General features: G+C 45.1%; 2 protein-coding genes across 4 annotated transcripts in view; one reads left to right on the top strand and one right to left on the bottom strand.

Annotated features, from left to right (window-relative positions):
* Positions 1-1,590: 1,590 nt before the first annotated feature.
* On the top strand, positions 1,591-7,984 carry Tsr2 (TSR2 ribosome maturation factor). 2 transcript variants are annotated; one of them, XM_048441603.3, is made up of 5 exons: positions 1,591-1,723; positions 1,897-1,987; positions 5,805-5,896; positions 6,722-6,898; positions 7,094-7,984. In XM_048441603.3, exons 1-5 carry the CDS (start codon positions 1,640-1,642, stop codon positions 7,226-7,228), a joined length of 579 nt encoding a protein of 192 aa, XP_048297560.1. In that variant the 5' UTR covers positions 1,591-1,639; the 3' UTR covers positions 7,229-7,984. The 2 variants fall into 2 exon arrangements, with proteins under 2 accessions (XP_048297560.1, XP_048297561.1); XM_048441604.2 differs by lacking the exon at positions 1,897-1,987 and having other exon boundaries at positions 1,607-1,723.
* Positions 6,016-22,710, bottom strand: part of Fgd1 (FYVE, RhoGEF and PH domain containing 1) — a 45,229-nt gene continuing 28,534 nt past the window's right edge. Inside the window, exons 9-18 of one of the 2 annotated variants that reach the window (XM_048441602.3) lie at positions 18,023-18,081; positions 17,727-17,873; positions 17,083-17,175; positions 16,851-16,930; positions 11,787-11,817; positions 11,261-11,362; positions 10,819-10,944; positions 10,485-10,646; positions 9,363-9,506; positions 6,016-8,861 (exon numbers count right to left, since the gene is read on the bottom strand). In XM_048441602.3, coding sequence (XP_048297559.1) covers positions 8,556-8,861; positions 9,363-9,506; positions 10,485-10,646; positions 10,819-10,944; positions 11,261-11,362; positions 11,787-11,817; positions 16,851-16,930; positions 17,083-17,175; positions 17,727-17,873; positions 18,023-18,081 — 1,250 coding nt within the window. In that variant the 3' untranslated portion in view covers positions 6,016-8,555. The remainder of the gene's footprint in view (positions 8,862-9,362; positions 9,507-10,484; positions 10,647-10,818; positions 10,945-11,260; positions 11,363-11,786; positions 11,818-16,850; positions 16,931-17,082; positions 17,176-17,726; positions 17,874-18,022; positions 18,082-22,710) is intronic. The other variant, XM_085684618.2, reaches the window with a different exon arrangement.

A 22,710-nucleotide genomic window follows, 5' to 3' on the forward strand; every position in this document is an offset into this window, starting at 1 on the left:
AAGAAAGACAGGATGGCTGATTGGCCCACAACTATTGTGTAACATGTCCTGATCTGGCCTTGACTTTGTTGAGCTGGTCCAGCAGCAGGGGCCCTTCTGGCAGGAGAAAAAGCGTACAAGGCCTTTAAGTCAGCAAGCTTTTATCTCTGGTTAGGAGGGTGAGAAGGAAGACAGTCATGCTAGAAGGTGGAGAAGCAAACTTCTGTCCTGGAAGTTCACCATCATTTTTATCTTGTCATGGCACCTCTAACTATCTGTCTGCCTGTCCGGAAGTCTTAGTCCCTCAATTCTCTGATTCTGGACTTTGCCCTTTCAGAAGCTATGGCGCCCTTTTGCCATTTGGTGCCCTTTCTCATTCTCTTTGCCTTGCAAAGCAAAAGTAGCCATATTCCTCTTCTACTTCCTTTAGTTCGACCTTTCATGTCTCCTCTGTCCTGTGTGTGCTGAAGAACTAGCCTGCCTCCATCTTAGGCTTGAAAGCCATCTTTTAGTAAAGACAAACTAGGCCTATTCCTGTTTATGATTAAATCTGTTTCTCAAGGATTGGGCTATGCCCCACCTGTAACCTTAACTACAAATGTAGTCTGGACTGCCCGTTCCAGGAAGCAGCAACCATGTCTTTGTTTCCAAGTTATTTATAACCATCCTGCAATCCTGCCTTTGTTTCAAAAGGTTGTTATGATCACCTGTTCTGATTACTTTATGCCAACCCTGCAATCATGTATGTTTCAGGAGGTTGTTATGACTAACTTGTTATGCTTCTGTTCTGCTCCTGTGATCCCACCTATTTTCTCCATTTGCAAACCCCTAGCCCTGAACCAAAAATCCTCATCTGCCTCACATCCAATGCTCTCAAATATCACTTTAGGGAAGGCAGCCTGTGCTCATGAATAAAAAAGCACGTTTGAATTAATTGCTTGTTTTAGTTAAATTGCCCATGCTGATTTGGGGTCAGTGGTTTTTCTCCTCCCATCTTTGGGATTAACAGTTCCTTTACCGGTACCTTCTCAGGAAGTCTGGGGAAAGTAGTTGTTTCGGGGTTTGAGAGAGAAGACAAATATTGTATTAATAAGACAAAAATATATTCTATTGCTATTGGTGGCAATGTTCTATATAAGTGTTAAAATGCTGTCTGGAAATGTAGTTTTAATTTTTAAAAATTACATTTATTTATTGTATGTGAATGCACATACCTGTTTATGCCACGAAGCATAGGGAGGGGACAGAGAAAACTGCAGGAGTCGGTTCTCTAGTTCCATCATGTGGACCTTAGGGATCGAACTCAGGTCACCAGGCATGGCGGCAATTGATTTTATTCATTGAACCTCTAAAGGGCCCTCAACTGTAGATTCTCTCTTTTCCTCCCCTTCTCCTCCTCCCTTCAGTTCTCCCTATTTCTCTCTCCCTCTTTTTTTCGGTTATGCTCCCTAATTCCTCGGCTCCAGATTCAACTTTTAATTATCAGGATTTACTGCGGTAAGTGGCGTCATCTATCACTGACAGAATTTTCGACTGTTCTGGTCTTGCTGCCAGGTCAGCAGAAAACGAATCTGCGTTCCCAGAATTGGCTTTTGGCTTGTTCTGCCTGGCGACGTCTGCCGCGCGATTGGGCTGCCTGGGAGCCACGTGATCCAAACGGATGATGGCGGGCGCGGCAGAAGATGTGCGAGAGCTCTTCGGAGCTGCTGTTCGAGCGGCTCTAGATGCTTGGCCTGCTTTGCAGGTGAGTGGGGCCACGGCGGGGGGTCACGATTAGGGCTGGGGCAGAACAGGAGCTGGCCGGGCGAGGCGCCAGAGCCTCGGCTGGGCGGCGTAGGCGGCAGCCTCCCAGGCCAGGGCAGACCACGCCACTCCGGTTTCCATGCTGTCATGGTTGGCTTGGGCCTGTGTTCACAGATCGCTGTGGAGAATGGCTTCGGGGGCGTGCACAGCCAGGAGAAGGCCGAGTGGCTGGGGGGTGCAGTGGAGGATTACTTCATCGCCAATGGTGAGTGTGTGTGAGACGTTGCTGTCTGTCTGTCGGTGTTTGGAGCAGTGAGGCCTCGTCCTAGAGAGCCCGCGCTTTCTCATGTCGAATGAATGGTGACTTTGGAATCAGATTCGTGCGTTTTGAGTGCTTTTACAGGCAATGACACTGAATGTCATTAATGAATGATACTATGTCCCTGAACAACACATTTTACCTTCCAGAAGGTTCCAGAGTTCCTAAAATGGTTATGAAAATATCCGACTAATAGGAATGTGCGATGTAATGTGTTCCATATCGTGTACCTTAAAATTGTTCATCAGGGGAGGGAGAGTGGCTCCGTGGTCAAAGACCGGCAAGCATAGCGATCCGAATTTGATAGATGGGACCGCATGGAAAGAGAACTGAGTCACTTAAGATGGCTTCCTCTCCACAAGTAAACACGGTCATGAAATTGTTGGGTGAGGAGTGTAGCCCACTGGTAGAGCACTTTCCTAGCATGTGCATGCTTCTGAGCTCTGTCCGTCGCACCAACAAAATTAAAAGCAATACCTCTGATAAAAATAAAAGGCAGCCAGGCCACGTGGCGCAGTCCTGTAATCTCAGTTCCTCCTGAGGCGAAAGGACCCCAGTCCCATACTAGCCTGATCTACGACCTTGGCTCGTAATAAACAGCTGGGAATCTTAGCTTTACCGGAGTGCTTACCTACTACATGTGAGACTCTAGGTCCAATCCCCCACTGCTACGAATGAATGAATGAGTAAATGAATGAAAGAAGCAAATACAATAGTATTAAATTCACATCCAAAGCCTAGCATGTGGTCCATGTTTGTAATTCTAGCACGAGGCAGACTGAGGTAGGCTACATAACCAGAACTTGTCCTTAAAAGAAGGGGCTGGAGAGATGCTTAGCTTCCTGCTCTTCCAGAGGACATGAATTAGGTTTCTAGCACCCATGTCTGGTAGCTCACAACCACCTGTAACTCCAGAGAATCCAAAGTCATCTTCATCTGCACACATGTGCATATACACATAATTAACAAGTAAGTAAAACACAGCTGGAAAGATGGCTCAGCATTTAAGAGCATTTGTTCTTACAGAGGACCTGAGTTCAGTTCCCGGTACCCACATGGTGACTCATAACTGTAATTACAGTTCCAGGGGATCTGACACCATCTTGTGTCCTCTGTGGGCACCAGACATGCCCAAGGCATACATACAAGAAAAACATACATATATATAATAAAGAAAAAAATTCTCTTCCAGAATATCTCAGTGTGCCATAAGAATTAAGCATTTAAGCCAGGTGGTGGTGGTGGTGCATGCCTTTAATCCCAGCACTCGGGAGGCAGAGGCAGGCAGATCTCTGTGAGTTCGAGGCCAGCCTGGTCTACAGAGTGAGTTCCAGGACAGGCTCCAAAGCTACAGAGAAACCCTGTCTCAAAAAAAAAAAAAGACAAAACAAAAAAGAATTAAATATTTAACACATTTTTAGAATTAAATTTTTACAATCTGCATTTTTAAAAGTCTTAATGGGCACTTCTTGAGACTTGCAACATTTCAAGTGCCTGTACTTGGTAACTCTATATGGCTACTTCTACAGCAAAGGTCTACAGCCTTCGTTTTGCCTTGGTGGGGAATAAGAACAAGAGGACCTAGTGGGAGTATTATATGCTGTAATTTTTTATAAAACCCTCCATTAATATCCTAGTTTTGAGGGAGTGTATCTAGTGAGTGGTTTCAGATAAGCAAGTGGATGGTAAGCATTGCGACAAGAAGTGCTCAGAATTCACAAGTTATCTGAGCCTGAGGAGAAGCCTCTTTTGTTTTTTGAGACAGGGTTTTTCTGTGTGACCCTGGCTGTCCTTGAACTCAGTCTGTAGATCAGGCTGGCAGCCCCCTGGTTTTTTTTTTTTTGTTGTTGTTGTTGTTTTTTTTTTTTTGGTTTTTAACCTTCGTAAGAGTAGTGATTAGGATGGGTATTAAGAAATAAAAGGGGTGAACTAGGTAAGGACATAATGCACACTCAAAGAAGTTGTTTTCTGAAAGGTTCCTGTATTGTAATAAGGGAATGGAAGAGTGGTAGTGCATGCGCAAAGACACCCTAACCCTAAAGGGTAAGAGATGGGAGGCCTTATGTGTCTTGACTGTCTATCCTTTAGGCCAGTGTTGGTACAATTCAAGCTATAGACCTGTCCAGTTAGATGTTCAATGCAGAAAGTTTCACAGGTCAAATTACACACACTTTTTCCAAGCTGATGTTTTTATTATTAATAGTAGTAGTAGTAATTGGGAAGAGTATCTGCTTTTTGTACTCCAGACTGTTTTGGAATTCATGTTCCTCCTGCTTTGTTTTCCTGAGTGCAGAGATTACAAGGTGTGTGCTTGATCCTGGCTTTGTTTTTCATGAGCTTTCTATGGAAATCCTCGTTAAAACTCAGCAAAATTGAGCTGGGGATGTGGCTTAGTTGCTAGAGTACTTGCCTGACTTGTAAGAGACCCTGGTTTCAATCCCCAGAACCACATTAATCAGGCATGGTGGTTCATGCTTATAATCTTAGCATTAAGGAGGTGAAGCAGGGGGATCACCAATCACCAGGAGTTCTAGGCTAGCCTTGGACTGCATAGTTTGATGCTAGCCTGGCCCTACATGATACCTGTCACAAAAACAAAACAATCCCTTAAACTCAGTAGAATATTTATCAAAGGCAAACTTCACAAGTGGTAATAAAATTCCTGAGCAGGTTCTAAGGTAAGTAATAGGATGGTGTTTGCTAACTAGAAAATTCAGAAAGTAGGTAGTGTAGAATATGAGAAGGAAACACTCATGAGAAGGCTATTTTGGTCTGGAAAACAAGGTCTAAAATAGGGCAGTGGGAGTGGTCAAGAAAAAGAGAGTACTTGTCCATAGAGCAGGTTGGGGAAAGAGACAGATTTGTGATGAATGGCAGGGTAGATTAGGAAACTTCTATTAGATAGAGGGACCTTGGAGGATAAGATGCTGGTGTGGAAAGCACGATAATAATGTGGCTTTGGGATAATAAATGTGGCTTTGGATATGGGGACTTGAGGCACCTGTCTAACATCTGGCTATATAATAATTAGCTTGATGGGAAGAGAGATGTGAACACAGGTAAAAGCACAAGTGTGGAAGAGTTATGTCTGGGAAGAGAAAGTTAGTCTTTCATTCAGAAAAGACAGAGCATGGGCCCATAAGATAACAGGCCCAGTGAACAGGGCTTAGCTAGAGTCACGAAGTTTGAAGATGGTTATTGCAGTTATGATGATTTTATTTTTAAAAGGAGTGCATCCAGCTGAGGGTGTAGTTCTGTGGTTGAGTGTTTGCTCAGCATGTGTCGGACCCAGGGGTTGAGCTCCAGCACCAAAACAAACAAACAAACAAAAAAACAATCAAGTACGGTGTTTCTTCTTAGCCAGCACCCTTGAGTCTCTGAACTCCTGTATTAGTGGAGCCCCAGTTGTGAAGGGTCTCTACACTTCAGATACTTCAACTCTGAAGTGATGCAAGTCAATATTAGGGTCTCATCTTCCTTGTGCCAAGCCAAGCTTGTGTTAGATGAGTCCTTCTAACAGACCCCTAAGGGGCCCCATTAGCCTCTCTTTAGAAATGAGAAATTGGAGGCTCAAGACTATTTCAAGGTCACCTAAGGCTGAGGTCGGTTAGGACAGACAAGGTGAAAGAGGATGTTTTAGTGAATAAGGGCTCACTGCACCTTTACCTAGGAACCAGATACACAGCAGGCAGGTATCGAAGAATAGTGGGCAGGGCTGACAAAGTTGGTCTTTGACTAAAGGGGCCTATCTTTTCCTGTTTAGCTGATTTAGAGCTGGAAGAGGTGGAAGATTTCCTTGGGGAGCTGATGACCACTGAGTTTGATACAGTTGTGGAAGATGGGAGCTTGCCCCAGGTGAGCATATGAAGACATCTGTCAACCCCCTGCCTGCGCGCTCTTCTCTCTACTGCCTATTTGGGACAAGATTCTTGGTTGTGACCGTTCTTTTCTTGAGGCATAGACAAGATTCCCTATTGCATTTTTAAATATTACCTTTATTTCTCTTTAGATCATTCTCAACCAGGTATTTTCCCCACATGCGCAAGCAGGGCCAGATCAAATTCCATTCCTATTCTGATTAACATTGCTCACCCTGGTGAGATTTCATTTGCATCTTCTCTCTTTTTTGAGACAGTGTTTTACTCTCTAGCTATATAGCCCAGGCCAATTTCAAATTCATAGCAGTCATCCTGCCTCAGCTTCCCAAGTATTGGTATTATAGGTGTGAAATTCTAGTACCTTCTCTTCCAGGAGGCCCTCACACCTTCACCCAAGCCCTTGATTTGTGGTTGCTCCACTGGACTTTGTTGTTGCTTTATTTTTTGAGACAGGGTTTTACTATGTTGCCCTGGCTGGCCTGGAACTTTCTATGTAGATCAGGCTGGCCTTGACCTCAAAGAACTCTGCTTGCTTCTGCCTTCTGAGTGCTGGGATTAAACACATATGTCACTACTCTCAGCTGTTATTTTATTTTGACAATGTCTACCTCAAACTCACAATTGTGCCTCAGAGGCCTCCCCATTATATGCATTCACCACTCTGCCTAGCTGCCTGGATGAACTTCTTAGGGAATTTTTTTTTCTGGAGAATCCAACCCCCTCTCTACTCTGTTGTAAGCAGAGGCTGGTTTTATGGTAGATTGTCTGAAAGCTCCAAGCTGATTGGATGTTTCCTTGGCAGGTGAGTCAGCAGCTACAGACCATGTTCCACCACTTCCAGAAGGGTGATGGAGCTGCTCTGCAGGAGCTGACCTCTCACATCAACCAAAAGAAGTTCAAAGTCACCGCTACCCCAGTAAAGACAGCCAGAGAAACTGATGTGGATGAAGATGAAGTAGACAGCGTGGAAGAAATGGAGGTAAAAGAGGTGCCTGTGTGTGGGTGAAAATGTTAAATGTTAAATTTTTGGAAGAGAGCTAGATTCATCGGGAAGTGGTGATGGTTATAGCTGCTAGTGGTGTTATTATCAAGAAAATAGTTCACATAGATGTGGGAAAGTTGGGAGCAGAGCATGGGTAATTACTTAGTGCTCTCTCTTATATTTTCCTTCCAGGTGACAGCTACAAATGATGGGGCCACGATGGATGGGATCTGCCCCCAGCCTCAACCACCTGAGCCAGACTCCCAGACTATTAAGGAAGAGGATATAGTAGAAGATGGTTGGACCATTGTCCGGAGAAAGAAATGAGTAGGGCAGTAAATGGTTTGGGTATTATGAGAGAGTTATAGGGGCTGTTTTGGTTATACACCTCTATCCTGATAACCATATTCCTACCTTGTTCCCCTGTCCTTCCCTCCAGGGGAAGAAAAGCCTTGGTTGTGTTGATGGGACCTATTCCAGCCCCTTAAACCTTAAAGTACCATATGAGAGATAAGACCAGGTTTCCCAACATAGTGCCTCGTAGGTGCTGTGAATGTGAAGATGGGTGATGAGTATGGCTGTAGTTGGAGTGGAAGCCAGACTTGTTGGCAGGTACATTTGCGGAAAGGACGAGAATCCACAGTGGGAGGCTGGCTGGATTGGGAATGGTGAGATAAATATATGGTTGGAAGAATAAGTGTGGCACCTCCCCAATATCCCCACCCCAGCCTCCCATGGAGCAACTCTTTACCCTGCCCAGAACTTGCATCCTCCTGTGAATGCTCCCACCCTGAATACTCTTGAGTTTGAAGGGCTTGATTAAGTGGTGAACTTAAGAAAGTTGGGCTGTTTTAAGTCCAGGGATGAGGCTTAAGACCTTAATAACATAACACTTTCTTGTTTAATCCATGACTTAACCTTGGAATTGGCCTTCTGAGAGCTGAGCTTCAGAGTTCAGTGAAAGAATAGTTTTTGCACCCACCCCACCCCCAGTAACCTTGGACTTTGGACAAACGGACGGACCATAGCAGTGCTCTGAAAGTTACTGTAAGCCTGAAATAAACTGTATTTTTCTTTAAAAAACAGTATCCATTGTCCTCCCCCCCTCCCATTCCCGTCCTGCCCAGTGGCCCTGCCATGGGTCTGGACGATAAAATACTGGATTGCTTTGGGGCTAGGTAGAAGCTATAAGCCATGGGAAAGGCAAGAAGGGCCTAGTCACCACTCCATGTAAAGTCATACATGTGAAGACACTGACTGAGGGGACAAGGGTGGGTTGGGGTTCCAGGGCCAGTAGCAGAGCTGGCACTTGAATCCAGGTCTCCTACCACTGGTACTTTTGGGGGGAACTGGGTGGAAGTAGGATCTGGGGTATTGGGGAAGAAACAGCCTAATTCAAGTGAGTCTAGCAATTAGCTCCTGCCCTCCCTGGGGACAGGGATTTAAAAAATTAACATCAATGTAGGAATAGTTTTTTTTAAAAGCCCACATTTTGTGAAAAGATGAATTAAAAAACCCAAGACCCAGCATTCGGGATTGAAAGTGCCCGTGATGGGAATTCAAGTATTGACTGCATTGGGAGTGGGCTGGAGCCCCCAATTGAACATGGGCATTTGGAGTGTGGGGCAGGAGTTTCCAGTTCTGCCCAAACCCTCTAGGTCTTGTCTCGGGTCTGGGAGGCTTCAGGAGGTTCAGCAGTGGCTCCTGAGGCTGCCACTGGTGTCTCCTCCATCTCCTTGTCCTCAGACAGTGTGGGCCCTGGGCAGAATGTGTCCCCACGGCCCGCCCTGCCAAGCACAGCCATCCAGCGCCTCTGGAGTTCTTCTGTCTCTGGGCTGAAGTACCAGCTTAGGTGGCTTTGTGTGATCTTGAAGACGTGCCTCCTGTCAGGCCGTTCCCCTGCCTCAGGAGGCCCCACCTCAAAGCCAATGAGGGGCAGGCTGCGCTGGGCTTTCACATCCTGGGGAGGAGGGACAGAACTAGAGTCATCCAAGGGCTGGACTGTGTCCTCTGCCTAATGAGACAACTTTGTTTTCTTGTTTCCTCTGCTGAAGACCCTTGCTTTCACTGTAATTATCAGGAAATGGCTGAACTAGGACTAGAAGGCAGGCTGGTTTCCATATGTTTCCTCCCATGCCCAAATCAACTGCTAGTCTTCACTATTATATAGACTCAGGTCTATACACATTCTTCTGTCTGCACATTCTTCTCTAAAGTCAGACCTAGAAGTGCCTGTCTCCCCTTCTGTTTTCTCCACAAAGCTAGACTTACCTTACCCTCATTTTCCCTCAAAACCTTGGCCTCTAAACACTTGTCTCTACAGACTCTATCACAAAAGAATAGGGGTTTTGATTTTTCCCTTTGCTAGGCTCACTCTGTCCCCAGAGGACAAAGCACACCAAGGAAGGGCAGTGTGGCTTTGTCAGATGGGTGGAAAAAACTGAAGGAGTGGGATGCACACCTGAGGGGCTCCATAGATGTACAGCACCAAGGGTTCATTCTCGGGAACCACAAACCATGCCTTGTGCCATCCTTTCCCACCCTTCTCCATGTAGTGCAGGAAGCTGCAGATGACGCTGTTCTCAGCAGCCACCGAGGCCTGTTTCTGTGATCAGAGACACAGGGTACATCAGTGTTGACAGAAGGCTTTGCTCTTGGCTTAAACAGCCCCATAGCATATGGACTATGTCTCAGACAAAGGTAACAAAGCATATGTAGCAGAAATGATTGAGCCTTTGTCACTCAGGTAAACAATGGCTACTGTCTCTAACAGCTAGTGGAAGGGGTATTCAGACCTCAGTGGGGGCATGGAAATGCTGGCCAGACACTCTACAGACTAAGTGACATTCACAGCTAACCTTTTCATATTTCATTATATACTCGTTGCCTGCTCTGAGAGAATCCTTCTAACATTGTGATTAAAGGGATGAGTTGGTGGCTAACACCATCTGTCCCAGAATCCTAACAATAGATGAACTGCAGGACTTGTGAGAAGAGCACAGAGGGTGTTTATGAGATCTCAATTAGCATAAACAAAGCATTTAAAATAGTCCTGGTACAGAGAAAGCTCCCTTACATTTGGGATACAAAACAGTTACCCCAAATGGTGTATATTCATGGTCCTAGAAAGATAGGAAACATCAATATCGACAGTGGCATCTTCTGGGTTAAGTAATATGTCTTTTTTATGTTGTGTTACTTATAATTTAAGAAAAGGCAGTTGATTATTTAAAAAAAATCCTAGGAGAATTGGAAATTCAAAGCCAGCCTAGGCTATGCAGTGAGATTTTTGTCTCAGAACCTAGCAGTGTTTTTCTGGCTGTGCAGCCTAGCCAAATACTCTCTCTGGGCTTCAGTTTTTTCCCCATATGTAAAGGAAGCATGAGTATGGGTTGATTAGTTACTGTGAAGGTTAAATGTGTAGAGTACTTTAATAAAAATTACTTTTAACCCTTATATTCATTTTCCTTGTCTTGAGCCTGGATCACCTGATTAGTGAGTGCACACAGCACCCTGTTGTCTAAAAGATGTTCAGACCTCAAGCAGCTGGGGCACTTTGGGGATTGTGATTAGGAACTCTTACCTCTAAGATGGACCTCCTGCGCTGTGGTGTATGCTGGCTACAGGCTGGACTGCTCCCAGGTGCTCCATGCAAGGCCACATAGCAATCAGTACACACACGGTTGGAACGGTTGTTGTCATAGATGAGGCGGGCCCGAAACTCAGAGCATTTTCCACAGACCACCTGGGGCAGCAAGTGGGCAAGAACAGCCTAATTGCCTTTGGCTTTTCCCTTTCTTTTATCAAATATCACAGCCAACCTGCAGCCTCCTTCTCGGAGGGTACCCAATCAGAAGTGGGCTTTTAGGCTGTCAGCTGCCCCCACCTTAGCTCTGCCCCTGCCTCCCAACACTCACATGCCCACAGGCCTTGCAGTGGTGTCTGCGTTTGGTGATGGAATTGAAGGGCTCCTGGCAGCGCATGCACATGGTGACTTCCTTTTCCCGGATAGGCGTAGGTGCCCTCTTCCCAAGGTCCACGTTCTAGGGGGAGGGTTAGGTCCTGGGTCAGAGACACTCCTCAGCCCAGTTCAGCCACTGCTCCATGGCTTGAATCGTCACAGGGTTTGGGAGCACACATATACGAAAGGTCTGGCTCTGCCCCACCACACTTATTGGAGGCAAGTCACTTTACTTTCTGGGGTATAGTCTGCAGCCCTACCAGCAGAAGATTGCTTTTAGGGGCCTGCAATATCTCTCTAGTCCTTATTTTCTGAGAAGAAAAGATCATCTCAAGGGAAGGTAGGAACATGGAGCCTCAAAGGAATCCCAGTACTGGGAGGGATAGTAAGGCTCTTACTGGAGAGTTAGGGGGAGTATCTTCATCATCCCTGTTTGTTGAGTTCAACAGTTTGAAAGTCTCCAGGGTCTGTTCATGCTTCAGGAGGGTTGAGTTGATGGCCTGGTGAAGAGGCGTGAGGAATGAGAGGTCAGATCACTCTGCAAGACACCCATCTCCACCCTCACCACACCTTCCTAGCTATGCCTTAGTTCTAGACCCAGCTCTGCCCCAACACACTCATATGAGTGAGAAAATCCCTCCCTAAATCCAGGTCTACATCTGGTAATTATAAGATGTGGACAGGGAGTAGTGGCTGGAAAGCTCAGACGGCCTTCCCGGCTGCTGCTTAGGTGCAAGCTTTTATAAAGCCTGATTCATTTTTCAAAGAATGTCTCTATCTGACCTCAGGACTTCAGTTGGCTGTCTGCTGTAAGGCTGCTGTCCAGGCCCATCTCGTTACGTCGTTTGAAGGGAAAGTCTAACAGCCCCCAAGGGACTTGTTCCATACCTTTCCATACCCCTCCCACAAAACCCCGGGTGTTACCTGGACCCAGTCTTTCTTCTCCTCCTCAGTCCTTGTAGGGGAGAAAAGAAAGGCATTGGGTTAGGCAGGTCAACAAAAGGCAACTGGGATGGTGTTTTAGAGTTATAGGACCTAGGTTTGACTCGACCTCTTCACTTAAGATTAGGCAACATCAGACAAGTCGCGTAACCTTTTTCATTCAACAATGTCTTCTAGATCCCAGTACTAGGAACTTGGGCCTCAGAGAAATCCCTGCCCTCAAGGAGCTCATGATGCACTAGAGGAGACACAGGGACCACGTCCAGGGGATCAGGGCCAAGACTAGATGAGAAAGACTGAGGAGTGCAGAGACGGGGACTGCCTCAGCCTGACTTTGAGTGAGGCTTTTAAGAAAGATTTCCAAAGGGAGGTGCTAGGCCTTAGACAAAAGGGTAATGGTGAAGTGTATGTGAGCGTATGGGACATACATGAAACTATATCAATGACTACTAACATGTCAACTTTGCAAAAGGCAGGTTATTTTTCCTTCCACAAAGATGGTGCTTATCACTCTGTTCTGAACATCACTAACATGATTGTAAAGTGCCCAGCCAGCATGATGTCTGCTACAATACATGCTTTGACTTCCTCTGTTCTTCTTCCTTGGTTCTTCCATAGCCTTGTGTTCTCCAAGGCCTTTGCCCTGGTACAACCTTATCAACCACCCAATACAAATAGGACCTTCACGCTTTGCTCTCTCCCATCTGGACTCTTATTTTCCTTCCACATCTATATTCTAAGCTTTAAATGTACCTTTCTAATAGGAAAATCTGACTGCATCATTAAGACCACTGCATGAAAAATTAAGGATGTGTAAAAGGATGTGAGTCAACATTGAGGGATGTAGGTTAGTGGCTGAATGCTTATCTATCATGTGAGGTCCTGTCTCCAGTACTTGCAACACACACAGTCAGACAGACACACACCCTAAGTGGGTGTTCATTGTAATTAAATGTTTGCCAAAACTCAGCTGTGATACACTTAAGACTTGTGCATTTTACTATGAAAATTCCGTCAAGAAAAGGGTGTAGTGGTGGTACTGAAACAAGTACTAAACTCTAGTTAATGGTTTTCATGCCAAACTCTTGAGGAGGGTGATGTACGGTAAAGCGTGCAACTTACCCTGGAATGTATTAAAAAGTCATTGAGTGGCCTCAGTGGTTAAGGGCATGTAACCTCACAGAGTTCCTAGCATCCACACGGAGCATCTCCTACCACCTGTAACTCCAGTTCCGAGGTGATCCAGTGCCTCTGAGCTCTGTGGGCAATTGCACTCAGATGCATAAACCTATTCCACATGGAGCATCTCCTACCACCTGTAACTCCAGTTCCGAGGTGATCCAGTGCCTCTGAGCTCTGTGGGCAATTGCATTCAGATGCACAAACCTATACACCGATACACACTCATACACATAATTAAAATAATTTTAAAGTCACTGGATATTCGGCTTTCTTGGCATCATCTGTTGAAGAAGCTGTCTTTTCTACAATGTATGTTTTTAGCATCTCTGTCAAAAATCAAGTGGCTGAGTAAAACAGCACATCTATAAACCCAGCACTTAGGAAGTAGAGACAGGATCAGGAGTTCAGGGCTGTCTTGTGCTAGCTGGGTATGGCTACGTGTATTTATTTCTACATCCTATATCCTATTCCATCAATCTACATGTCTGTTTTTGTGTTAGCACCATGTTATTCAATTATGGCTCTGTAGTATAAGTTGAAATCAGATATGGTGATACTTCAAATATTGACCAAGCTCCTAGGTATATACATGAAAGATTCTAGTCAGCATACCACAGACTACATGTCCATCTATGTTTATTAAGCACTATTCACAACAGCCATTATGAAATCAGCCCTGGGTTGTGTCAATTGACTAGATAAGAAAGTGTGTGTGTGTGTGTGTGTGTGTGTTATAGAGTTTTTATTCCATAAGGAATAAAATTATGTAATTTGCCAGAAAATGGATGCAAATGCAGATCATTATATTAAGTGAAATAAGGCAGATGCAAAAAACAAATGTTTTATCTCATTGGTGGCGTCGAGATCTTACTATACATAGAATCATTTATATATGACATCAAAGTAGAAGAAGCAAGACTGTTGGGAAAGGATGGGAAGAGGCAAAAGGAGAGTGTGAATGTTAAGTATGATCAAGTACAGGACATACATACTTGCATGAAAAATGTCTTGCCTGGTGTGGTGGCACATGTCTTTAATTCCTGCACCCAGGAGGCAGAGGATCTCTGAGTTGGGGGCTAGCCTGGTCTACAGAGTGAGTTCCAGCACAGCAAGGACTACACAGAGAAACCCTGTCTCAAAAAACAAAAAAGTCTTTATGAAACCTATCACTATATACAATTGACATATACCAAGAAAATGAAAGCCATTGGATTGGTGAGTGGCTAAAAGGATAGATATGTGAGGAACTAAATCTAGTACTGTCTTGACCCTTGTAGACTAAATGGTGGCTTTATTACTGTTCACTGTGGTTCTTTCAGCTTTTCTGTATTTTGATAATGTTCATAATAAAATGTGGCAGCAGGTACTAGGAAAATGGCTCAGTGGGTAAAGCGCTTGCTGTGCAAGCATGAAGACCAGAGTTCAGATCCCCAGAATCCACACAAAGGCTAGAAATTGTGGCAAATATCTGTAAACCCAGCATAGAGAGGGCTTTATTTTGACCATATTTATATAAAGATTTCTTGTTTATATTTTTCAACTTGAAATTTCTTGGCAGTGAACACATAGTGCTTTTGACTTTTAAGAATTATGGTGGAATTTGTGGCCATACATAAAGTGTATAAAGATGAAGTTCATTATTTGTTAGTCCCACTTACTTGGGAGACTAAGGCAGAAGGACCATTTGAACTCAGGATTTCAAGGATGCCTGGGGAAAAAAGTCCCAAAACCAATAAAGATCTATCTGATAAAATGTCAACAGCTGTCTTCTGTATGTGAAAGAGGAGTGATTCTGGAGATGGAACCCAGGTCCTTATGCATGCTAAGCAAGTTCTCTGCTATCCTTAGTTAATGGCTCTTAAATCAGTGATTCTGTGCCATGGAGTCACCTGAGGAGCTTTGTGGAGAATATATGCAGACCAATTAAATCAGAATCTTTGGGGGATGAAACCCAGACATCAGGATTTTTTTAAAAAGCTCTCAGCTGATTCTACAAGATCCCAAGATGAGAACCAGCTAGCTATGTCTAAGAATAAGGGTGCATATTGTACTATTTTTTGTATATTTAAAATCAGCCCTCCCCCTCATTTTTCTTCAGACAAGGTCTCACACTGTATCCCAGTGTGAGATACTTGAACTTCTGGCAGTCCCCCTACCTCAGCCTCTCAAGTGGTGGGATTACAGATAAGCCACCATACAAGACTGAAAATTTTCATTAAAATTTTTTAAGTAGCTAGAGAGATGGCTCAGCAGTTAAGAGCACTTGCTATTCTTCTAGAGGACCCTGATTCCATTCCCTGCATCATTTCACAACCATCTGTAACTCCTGTTTCAGGGTACCTGGCACCATCTTCTGGACTCCTCAGGCACCAAGCATGCACATATTGCCAGACATACATACAGGCAAAATACCTATAAACATTTAAAACTTTCTAATAAATATAACAATCAGTTACCTTAAAAATAATTAATGGAGCCAGGTGTGGTAGTACACACTTTTTTTTGTTTTGTTTTTGGTTTTTCGACACAGGGTTTCTCTGTAGCTTTGGTACCTGTCCTGGAACTAGCTCTTGTAGACCAGGCTAGCCTCAAACTCACAGAGATACGCCTGCCTCTGCCTCCCAAGTGCTGGGATTAAAGGCATGTGCCACCACCGCCCAGCAGTAGTGCACACTTTTAATTCCAGCACTCTGGAGGCAGAGGCAAGTGGATTTGTGAGTTTGAGGCCAGCCTGTTCTACATAAACAAGCCTGCCAGCCTATAAAGTACGACCTTGTCTCAAGAAAAATAAAGTTAGGTGGTTGGAGATAGCTCAGTGTATGTTGCTCTTGCAGAGGACCCATGTTTAGTTCTCAGCACCCATGTCCTGCAGTTTATAACTTCCCTAAACTCCAGTTCCAGTGGACCTGCTGCTGCTTAAAGACTCCAGTCACCTGCATTCATTGCATATACCCCTGCAGACACACATACACATTTTAAAATAATCAAAATAGATCTTTAAAAAAAGCTGGGTAGTGGTGGCACATGCCTTTAATCCCAGAACTTGGGAAACAGAGATAGGTGGATCTCTGTGAGTTAGAGGCCACTCTGATCTACAAAGCAAGTTCCAGGACAGCCAATGCTACAAAGAAATCCTGTAATGAAAAAACAAAAATATTGAAGAAACTTGGTATGTGGCTCACACCAGTAATTTGGATGCCTCGGAGACTCGGGCCTCAGTAAGGTTTTCTTGGTCTCTCGGAGCTTCAAGACCCAACTACTCTGTCTCTTTACCCTTCTCCCTTCTGCCTCCATGCAGTCCTCCATTAGTCACCTCTCCCTCCACGTAACTTATCAGAAAAGGGCCATGTACCGATGTGCATTCACCTCCAGCCCTGATCACGACCTTGTTACACACTTCACCTGGGCTCTCCGAAAGCCATACGGACAGTGGTTAGGAGTCTATATGCCAGGCTGAGGTAGCCTAAGCTCTAATTTCAGCTCTGATCCTTGCTAGCTAGATCCAGGGCAAGGTGCCTTAATTTCTTCAGCTTTAAAACATGCTGATGGTAGCCAGGTGTGGGGATAGCCATTTGCAATTTTGTTATTCATGATAGAGCTAAGTCACCCACTTTATGCTCCTTGTTCATTCTCCAAATGCTTTGTTAACAGAAGTGCAACCTTTTCCTACACCATGCATCTTGGTGTGTAGTCTTCAGGGACTCACACATAGCTGAAGAGCAAGTCCACATCTCTGGGGAAAGGTGTTACATCTCTGGGGAAAGGTGTTCACTCTTTCTCTGGAAAGCACTCTAGGCTTGGAATGGCTCAGCAGAACTGATGTAAAGAGTGAGCTGGAGGGAAGGTATAGGCAAGGACAGGTACCTGGCCTGGAGTTCCAGAGAGCGCTGCTTTCCTGACACCAGGAAGGTCCGAGGCATGTTGAGGTTGGAGCTCTCCTTTAGCTGTACAGAAGAGGAAAGCATCATGGTGAAGCCTACAGAGCTCCACAAGGCCCTGCACACATGCACACACAGACTGGGGTCAAAATAGACATGTTCTTCCCAATCCCAATGCCCTGCCCCTACATTTCCATTCCTCACTTCATGGCACTCACCTCCATGCCATCTACATCAATGCGTGCCCGCACGCTAAACTTCTGGCCAAGGAGCCTCAGCCTGGGCACGCAGTAAAGGAGGCGGTCGTTGAACTAGGAAGGAAAAGATTTGGGATGTATGTACAGGGGCTTAGTGTGGATGGCGAGTCTCCCCACCCTCATACAACTGCTAAGGATCTAAGGCAACAAATGGAGGAAAGATTGCAAATTGGATACAGCAATAATGAGGAAAAAACAAGGAAGTTATTAGGAAAAGTCATGGGAATCACTTCCTAGTGGGTAATCTTGGCCAAATCACATCTAAATTGTAGTTACAGAATCTATAAAAGCAAAAAAAAAAAAAAAATTCTAGCTCACATAGTGAAAATTCAATGGAAGAAAGGATAGCTGGCTAGAGGCCTTTTTTTTTTTTTTGGTTTTCCAAGACAGGGTTTCTCTGTAGCTTTGGAGCCTGTCCTGGAACTCGCTCTGTAGACCAGGCTGGCCTCGAACTCACAGAGATCCGCCTGCCTCTGCTTCAGTGCTGGGATTAAAGGCGTGCACCACCACCCCGCCTGGCTAGAGGTCTACTCTTGAATGACTACCAGGGCATCTATGTATTAGTGGAGAACATGCCCACCCACACACCCACACCTGGCACTTACTAATATGAGGTATCGGTCTTGAGTGGTTCCATTCTTTGCTGACAGCTTAAGTATATGGCCTTCTTTTATGAGCTCTTTGGTGGGACTGACAATGTCCTCCTCACCCCCTAGCAGCTCATAGACCTTCAGCAGCTTGTGCATTCGTTCCTGGCAGTGAGTAAGAGATAAAGCTTGGGGTGGGCAACACCTCCCCTTGAATGTCATCAAGTCACAAGCTCACTGTACCCCCCCCAACCCAGGACAGAGCTACCACAGGGGGATGGCCAAGGAAGGACAGGGCTAGAAGAGCCACTTACCATTTTTCGGATGGCAGCATTGGAGTGCTCCGCTGCTGTGGCTATCAGCTCCAAAGACTCTATAGCACAGAGAAGCATTGTCAGGGGGGAGGCAGCAGGAAAGGAGCTCTGGGGGACTTGGCTTTTCCATGAATATCTCCTCTGGCCTGACTATACTCTTCCTTCCCCAGCAAATGCTAGCCTCAAAAGACATATCACACAGCCACACCATTTCAAATCAGAAACTGTCCAGACTAACATTACAATAGCAGAAATATGGAATAGTTGGCAGCCAATAAAATGTAAGTTTGGTAAAATTATTATGATCATTAACTGGCAGGAAACCTGGTTGTATTTGGACAGTTGTTTTTGGCTATTGGGACTATGGGTAGTTCTTGTTTGTTTTATCTGCCTTTTTTTTGAGACAGAATCTTGCCATATTCCCCTGGGTGGTCTCAAAACAAAACAAAACAACCATAGCAGCAGCAGCAGCAGCAGCAGCAGCAGCAGCAGCAGCAGCAGCAGCAGCAGCAGCAGCAACAAAAGGTTAAAAATAAAGAGGGCTGGGGAAGCAGTTCAGTTGGTGGAGTATGTGCCTAGCCTGGGCAAGGCCCTGGGTCCAGCGTTAGCACCACATAAACTGGGTGTTCTGGCTGCCTGCCTGCTGTCCTAGCGCCCCAGAGGCAGAGGCAGTAGGATCAGAAATTCAAGGTCATCCTTAGGTACACAGCAAGTTTGAGGTCTGCCTACAATACATAAGACCCTATCTCAAACACACACACACACACACACACACACACACACACTCACAGAGAGAGAGAGAGAGAGAGAGAGAGAGAGAGAGAGAGAGAGAATGAAGACACATGTTCTTTCTATGCACAGATACACTTGTACTACAGTGGTGTTTTAACAACACTAAATCTAAAACAAAAATGTCCAAGCATAGGCGCCCAGTTACATAACTTAACAGCACACTCATATACTTTCCTGATGATAGTTGTGTAGCTTTTAATAAGGGAAATGTTCAGAGTGCTTTAAGGATACAAACTTGAATATTAGAAAATGATCTAATTCTTGCAAATACATCTAAAAAATGTATGCCTAAACAGTCATCATGGGGCTCAGGTCACAGCTAGCTTCTTGGCCCCCTCTTGTTGTCTTCTTTTTTGTAATTTTCATATTTCCTACTATGACCAGGTGCTATCATGAAAAAAATAAGATGAATCTCCATAAGCCTCCACAAGTTAAACAAACCCTGCCTCATCTTACGGCCTGGCTGCAGCTTCATGGTGGATTTCTTACTCAGAAATTTATGCCTGGACTGGAGAAGCACATATCCACATGGATGGCAAACCAAGCCCTGTTTCCTAAGATGAGCACATTCTGGTACTCAAGCGAATCTGTGGCCAGTGCTCCAGTTCAGGTCTCCATATGCCTTTCTCCAACTCTTCTTCAACCCTGGCAGCCAGAAGGAGCTTTTTAGCACACAGTTTACTGTTTCCCCTTTGTTTAAATCTGTTGATGCTTCACTCTGTGCCAGCACTAAGAAGACCCAGTGGTTCTGTCTAGCCTTCAAAGCCCTTGGCGGCTGCTTCTATTGACTGCTGTGGCTTCCTCCCTAAACATGCACCTCCCTCAACATGTCCTGTCTTGCTTTATCTGGCCAATGGCCACTCTTCTGGATTCATCTCACCACATCTAGCAGCCTTCCCTAAGTTCCGAGGATGAGTTAGGACACGGTTGGCTCCTTCTGTCTCACTAGCATACTGTACTCATCGCTCACTGCATCTGGTCCCTCAGTACACAAGACGCTTCTGAGGACAGGGCCGAGTTCCTACTACCTTCCTCAGGGATTCCAAACAGGTGCTTAGTATAAATTAGCTCCTCCAAGACAGAGACCCTCAGAAGACAGGTGTTACTATGCCCCATTTAAGTGAGGACAGAACTGAGACTCAGGTGGTTGTCTAACTGGTAGGTGGCAGTTGCCACGAAAGCTGCTTTTCTCCTATATGTGCTGCACCTTTCACACCCTAGTAGAGCCCAAAAGGACGAGAAGATTGGCACGTGGGGGGGCACATAAATGTGGCTGGGCTCATACTGGAAACTGTGTTTGCTGTCAGGACGTGTCTAGTGATACACCATACAGGAAACAGGTCAGCCTTTCTGGGAGTCCCATGTGTCTCTGCTGCTGTCTGGGAGTTTGATACGGGGATGTTAGTCTAAAGTTAGAAGCTTTAGTGGGGCCCAGGCTGGGCTTGGCAGTCTGGGGTCTCACTCAGTCTAGAGTTCAGTCTTGGGATTAGTGTAAGTAGGTAGCCCAGGGCAGCAGTCCCAAGCAAGCAGTTTGGGAATTGAGTCCAGGCTCTGGAGTTTAGTCTGGGAGCTAAAAGTAGGTGAGTCAATCAACAGAACCAGAAAGATGATTCAGTGGGGCTCAGCTTATGGGTTTTACTTTGACACATAAAATATAAGGGAGTTCAGCATAGGATCTTGGGCTGGGGAGGACAAATCTTAACCTGGCTCTCAGAGGCCCTCACTCAAAGCAGCTCCGAAAACCAACCTATGAAGCTTATTTCTGTGTGTGTGTCGTGGGGGGGGGGGGGAGGCTCACATTTGCAGCCAATATAGGGAACACTGAGATTTGTTCTAGAGACTCAGGTAAGATTGAGGCTGTACAAAACAGGGAAATGAAGTCAATAAACTCAACCTGGTGGCTAATGCGGTACAGATGACATTAGCCATCAAAAATCACTGTTTATTGGAGCCTCTGCCCTGTGTCCTGGACTGTGCTCAAAGTTGAGGTGCTAGATAATCTCATTTAGCACCTCAAAACAATTCTATGGAGGTAGGTAACATTATCATTCTGAGAAAATCAAGGCTGAAGATGGCCAGCTTGCTGGAAAGCACACATGGTTTTATGTTGCAGTGTTTGTATTTTTTTTGTAGGGGTTTTTTTTTTTTTTTTGGTTTTGCTTTCAGAATAAGGTTTCTCTGTGTAGCCCTGGAATTCACTCTGTAGCCCAGGCTGGTCTTGAACCTGCCTACCTCTACCTCCCAAGTACTGGGACTAAAGGCATGTGCCACCACATCCAGCTGGGTTTAGGGTTTTTTGTTTGAAGTATTAGAGATTTAACATGGGGCCTCACACATGCTAGACAAATGCTCCACTGCTAAGTTACAGGCTTACCCCTACTTTTTTTCCTTACTAAGTTTAAGCTCCCCACGTTGGCTTTGGATTTACCTTGCAGCCCAGGTAGTCAATCCTCCTGCCTTGGCTTCCAGAGTAGCTAAGATTACAGACATGTGCCACCATGGGACCTGGACTTGAAGGCACATTTTTTTTTTCAAGACAGGGTTTCTCTGTGTAACTGCTCTGGTTGTCTTGTAACTCACTTTGTGGACCAAGCAAACTCACACCTGTCTATACCTCCCAAGTACCAGGATTAAATGCATGTGCCACCACTGCCCAGCTGGAAAGCACTTTCTTGAGGTTTAGGGGATTTTTAATTTTTATTTTATGTGCATTCATGTTTTGCTTGCACATATGTCTGTGTGTGAGTGTTAGATCCTGGAGTTACAGACAGTTTTTAGCTGCCATATAGGTGCTGGGAATTGAACCCAGATCCTCTGGAAGAGGAGTCAATGCTCTTAACCGCTAAGCCATCTCTCCAGCCCTGAGGTTTAGGTTTTATGGCTTACTATGGCACCTCAGTATTTAGTAGGCAGCTATCTGTTTGCAGAGCTTAGTTACCAAACTTTCTATTCAGAGGTCCAGGATGGGTATCAAAGTCTGGTTGGGTAAAGGGTCTGGGAAGTGTACATAGCACAGAACACAACTGTTGTCTCCCGGTTCCTGTGACATGCCTACTTTCTGTTTTCTTGCTGCCTTTCAGGCTGCTTCTTCATCTCCTTTGTTGACCCCATCTCCCTGTGCTTTGAAGCTTGGCCTCCCATTTTCCCTTCAATTTATATTCCATTTCCTTTGGCAAGTCCCACTTGCACCAATGCTTTGAATACTAACTACGGAACAGTGGCATTCAAATCCCTCCATGGACTTCTAGACTCATCTGACTAACCTGGCAGCTCACCAAACAGTGTATCTCAAGAACTATCATTCAGACAGCTCTCATGATGCAGCCTAAGTTGGTCTCAAATTCACGATCCTCCTGCCTCTGCTTCCCAGCTGCACCAACATACCCAGCAAGAACCATCACTCTTGTTTATGATTTATTTTTTAATTTTGTGTGCATGTGTGTATGTAAGTGCCCATGGAGCCCAGAAGAGGGTATCTCATCCCTCTGGAGCTAGAGTTACCAGTGCTTGTGAGCTTCCTGGGTGTGGGTGCTAGAATTGATCTTGGGTATATAAGGCACTTTATGCTCTTAACCACAAAGCTGTCTCTCTAGCACCAAGGACCATCACTCTCAACTCTGCCAATTTCCATATCCATGGCATCCTAGACTTTTTAGTGCCACTTCCAAATAGAATATATCCCGAATGGAGCCACTTCTCATTACTTCTGCTGCTATTATCTTCGTCCAAGCCCTTTTTATAGATTTCCTGGCTCCTTTTACTCTTCAGTTAATCCTAACCATGACCTGCCCATGACTGGCCACTACACTCAGAAGAAATCAGCCACCTCATCTCAGCCTCCAAAGCTTTGCGACACCAACCTCTCTATAACTATCATTCTGCCCTCTCCTGTCATG

This window comes from Myodes glareolus, chromosome X (assembly GCF_982192425.1).
Source record: "Myodes glareolus chromosome X, mMyoGla1.1, whole genome shotgun sequence".
NCBI lineage: Eukaryota > Metazoa > Chordata > Mammalia > Rodentia > Cricetidae > Myodes > Myodes glareolus.

Excerpts from the sequence above, each read along its gene's own strand:
- Tsr2 (XM_048441603.3), top strand. The coding sequence starts at position 1,640 with ATGATGGCGGGCGCGGCAGAAGATGTGCGAGAGCTCTTCGGAGCTGCT. Across the intron at positions 1,988-5,804 it reads GGATTACTTCATCGCCAATG|CTGATTTAGAGCTGGAAGAG; the intron begins GTGAGTGTGTGT and ends TTTCCTGTTTAG. Across the intron at positions 6,899-7,093 it reads ACAGCGTGGAAGAAATGGAG|GTGACAGCTACAAATGATGG; the intron begins GTAAAAGAGGTG and ends TTTTCCTTCCAG.